Here is a 3,414-nt window from a genome sequence, read left to right as displayed (position 1 = left end):
AAAAAAAAGAGAGGAAAAAATCCCAGTAAATAGCAACCTTTGGCTTCCATATTCTCACACACATGTATGTTCACCTACACATAAAAAAATAAAATAAATTTCTCTTAAATGAAGCTCACCAAGTCCTCACATTTTCAAGTTTAATAGATACTACAAAAAGAACAGGCTGATTTCTCCAACAGGTTTATCATATAGTCTACCCACAACACAGCTCAGGCCATTCCCCACAGTGGAAGAAAGGCCAACTCCCAACCCCCAGCTCTGTAGGAAAGGCATGTCTTGGATGACACCAAGTTTTGTTTTTAAGCATGAATAGAGTACAAGAGATTTTCTTCTGGCTGCCCAATGGAGCCTGGCAGAAAAATGGTCCAGTGCTCACTTCTGCTTAGAGAAATATTCTTTGCTCTTTTGGACATCAGGCTTGATGGTATCGCTGCCAGGTTTCCAGCCGGCTGGGCACACTGCAAGAGAAAGGTATGATTAATTATTAACCTGCTCAGTAGTATACATCTCCTATCTCTTTCTCCTTGAACCAAGGGCTGTCATATTGGTGGTACACACTGGCAGATACGCTGAAGAAAAGGAGGCAGGAGGATTATAAATTCAAGGCCAGAGTAGACTACAAATTTTCGTGGCACATTTCTTTATTCCAACATTGAAAAAGCAGAGGCAGCAGATCTCTGGAACTTAAGGACCACCTGGTCTACATAGTACATTCCAGACAAGGTAGCCCCCTAGTTGGCATGGGCACAGGAGTTGCCCCCATCCCTCACCAGCTGCCTCATGGTTCTCCACAGTACATGGCTTCTGGCAGGGGTGCAGATGGGAAAAAGACACTTTTCCTTCCATGGGGGAAGGTGGTGGGGCAGGCCACTAGGAGTTTGAGCATGCTCCAATGAGTATATGGACAACACAAAATAAACTTGACTGTTTTTTTTTTCTTTTTTTTTGGGGGGGGAGGGGGGTTGGACTGGGGTCCATGATGTGTTATTTCCAAATAATCAAAAAACCAAACCAAATACAAAGCTAAGAATGACACATGCAGGGGGCTAGAAAGATGGCTCAGAGGTTAAAAGCACTGATTGCTCTTCCAGAGGTCCTGAGTTCAATTCCCAGCAATCACATGGTGGCTCATAACCATCTGTAATGAGATCTGGTGCCCTCTTTTGGCCTGCGGGCATACATGGAGGCTGAACACTATGTACATAATAAATAAATCTTTAAAAAAAAAAAAAGAAAAATATATTTCTTTAAGAAAAGAATGACTCATGCCTATTAATGCCAGCACTCAAGTAACTGCCACAGTGGAGGCCAGTCTAGGCCAAATTCCAGGCTAGCCTTGATGAGAGTGAAACTGTCTCAAAATACATTAGAAGCTGGCTGGTGATGGCACATTAATTCCAGAGGCAAGCATATCTCAGGCAAGCCTGGTCTACAAAGTGAGTTCTAGGAAAGCCAGCACTGTTACACAGAGAATACCTGCCTCAAAAAACAACAAAAACAAAAAAAGCAAACTTAAAATAGCTTGACACCCTCTAGATGCTCATACTGAAGCAGAATAAATTCCATTTTATTTATTCTTTATTTATTTATGTTTTTCGAGACAGGGTTTCTCTGTAGTTTTGAGTCTATCCTGTAACTAGCTCTTGTAGACCAGGCTGGCCTTGAACTCACAGAGATCCCCTGCCTCTACCTCCCGAGTGCTGGAATTAAAGGAGTATGCCACCACCACCAGGCTGAACTCCATTTTAGAGGGGATCCAACTTTGGGGGGGGGGGATTAAATACAGCCCAGCAAAGTCATAAACGTTCCCAAGAAACTGTGCCAGCCCTGGTCAAAGTACGTGACCCCACCAGGGTGTCCAAACAATATCTGTTTACATCTGTTTTCTTCAAATGTCTGATTAACTGCTGTTTTGAAATTCCCCTATACCCCAACCTACAATTCAAAAATTGATACTTTTATCCATAAAGGCTTGATGCTTTCTCCTTTAAAATCTCCTTACCCTGAAGACTTAGGCCCATTCTCCCAAACCAGCTCTGTTGGAGGGAAGGATTATGGTCTGAGTTAGCTAACTTGTAATCAAACCCCAGTGTGTTTCCATTGGATACTGGCTCTGTGGTGGTCTTGTGGTGGTCCTGTGACAGAGCATTACCCACTCACATACACACAATTTTAATAAACAATACATCTTTTTTTAAAAAGTCTGGAAAAAACCCTGTCTCAAAAAACAAACAAAAATGTCCCTTGCTGACACAGGAAGGGAATTCACTAGGTAGACCAGGCTGGTACCAAACTTACAGAGATCCACTGGTCTCCTGAGTGCAGGTATTAACAGCGAGATCAGCCGGGCAGTGTTGTGCACGCCTTTAATCCCAGCACTCGGGAGGCAGAGGCAGGTGGATCTCTGAGTTCGAGACCAGCCTGGTCTATAAGAGCTAGTTCCAGGACAGGCTCCAAAGCTACAGAGAAACCCTGTCTCAAAAAACCTAAAAAACAGTGAGATTCTCCTCAAATCTGCATCAGTCATTGATTCCAAATTAGCAGATCAGAGGTGGAGAATATGAAAACTGAACAAAAAGCCTTTGTTTTTTCTCCAGGCTTGTCTATTACCCTACCCCCCAGACCACTCTAATCCAGATTTTCATTTCTTGCAAAGACACAATTGCCCTTTTACCCAATAGCCTTTGCACCCGACCATACTGCTATCTCATTAGCGGGCAGATAACTTACCTTCACCATGTTTGTCAGTGAACTGGAAGGCCTGAACTAGTCTCAGAGTCTCGTCCACAGAGCGGCCAACAGGAAGATCATTTACAGTGATCTGTCGAAGGATACCTTTATCATCAATAATAAAGAGGCCCCTGGGTAGAAGAGAGTGAAGGATTGAGAAAGAGGCATTACAAGTCAAATTTTTGCATTGTTATAAGTCCTAAGAAAATAGGCTGGTCTACAAAGTTACACCAGCCTACTATTAGTGAGACCACACTGAACAATGCAATGAGATAGATACAGCTCAGTCAGCAGTGAATACAGGAAACCCTGGGTTTGATCCCAGGACCACATAAACCAGAAAGAGTAGTGCACAAAAGGAAAGTGGAGACAGCAGATCAGAATTCAAAATCATCCTCAGACAACATGTCCAAAATAAAACATGGAGGCTAGACATAGCAGTATAAGCAGTACATACCTATAAATTCTAGTACCCAGGAGGCTGAAAAGAGGATCACTAGAACGAGGCCAACCTGAATGACACAGCAAACTCAGGCTAACTTGAGATATAGTATAACCAAGTCTCTCAAAAGTAAAAACAAAGAGGCCGGAGAAAGAAGACTCAGTAAAGTGAGGCTCTTCAAAGTACGAGCACCTGAATTTGAGCCCCAGAACCCATTAAAAAATAAATTACCAAAAAAA

The 3,414-nt window shown here is 42.8% G+C and overlaps 1 protein-coding gene across 1 annotated transcript in view; it reads right to left on the bottom strand.

The window, feature by feature from the left end:
• Positions 1-123: 123 nt before the first annotated feature.
• The window catches only part of Prdx1 (peroxiredoxin 1), a 10,855-nt gene continuing 7,564 nt past the window's right edge, over positions 124-3,414 (bottom strand). Inside the window, exons 5-6 of the mRNA XM_005371508.3 lie at positions 2,734-2,864; positions 124-461 (exon numbers count right to left, since the gene is read on the bottom strand). Of these exons, the coding sequence (XP_005371565.2) occupies positions 376-461; positions 2,734-2,864 (217 nt within the window). The 3' untranslated portion in view covers positions 124-375. The remainder of the gene's footprint in view (positions 462-2,733; positions 2,865-3,414) is intronic.

Source organism: Microtus ochrogaster, unplaced genomic scaffold, assembly GCF_000317375.1.
Source record: "Microtus ochrogaster isolate Prairie Vole_2 unplaced genomic scaffold, MicOch1.0 UNK110, whole genome shotgun sequence".
Taxonomy (NCBI): domain Eukaryota; kingdom Metazoa; phylum Chordata; class Mammalia; order Rodentia; family Cricetidae; genus Microtus; species Microtus ochrogaster.
This window is presented reverse-complemented; position numbering and strand designations above follow the sequence as displayed.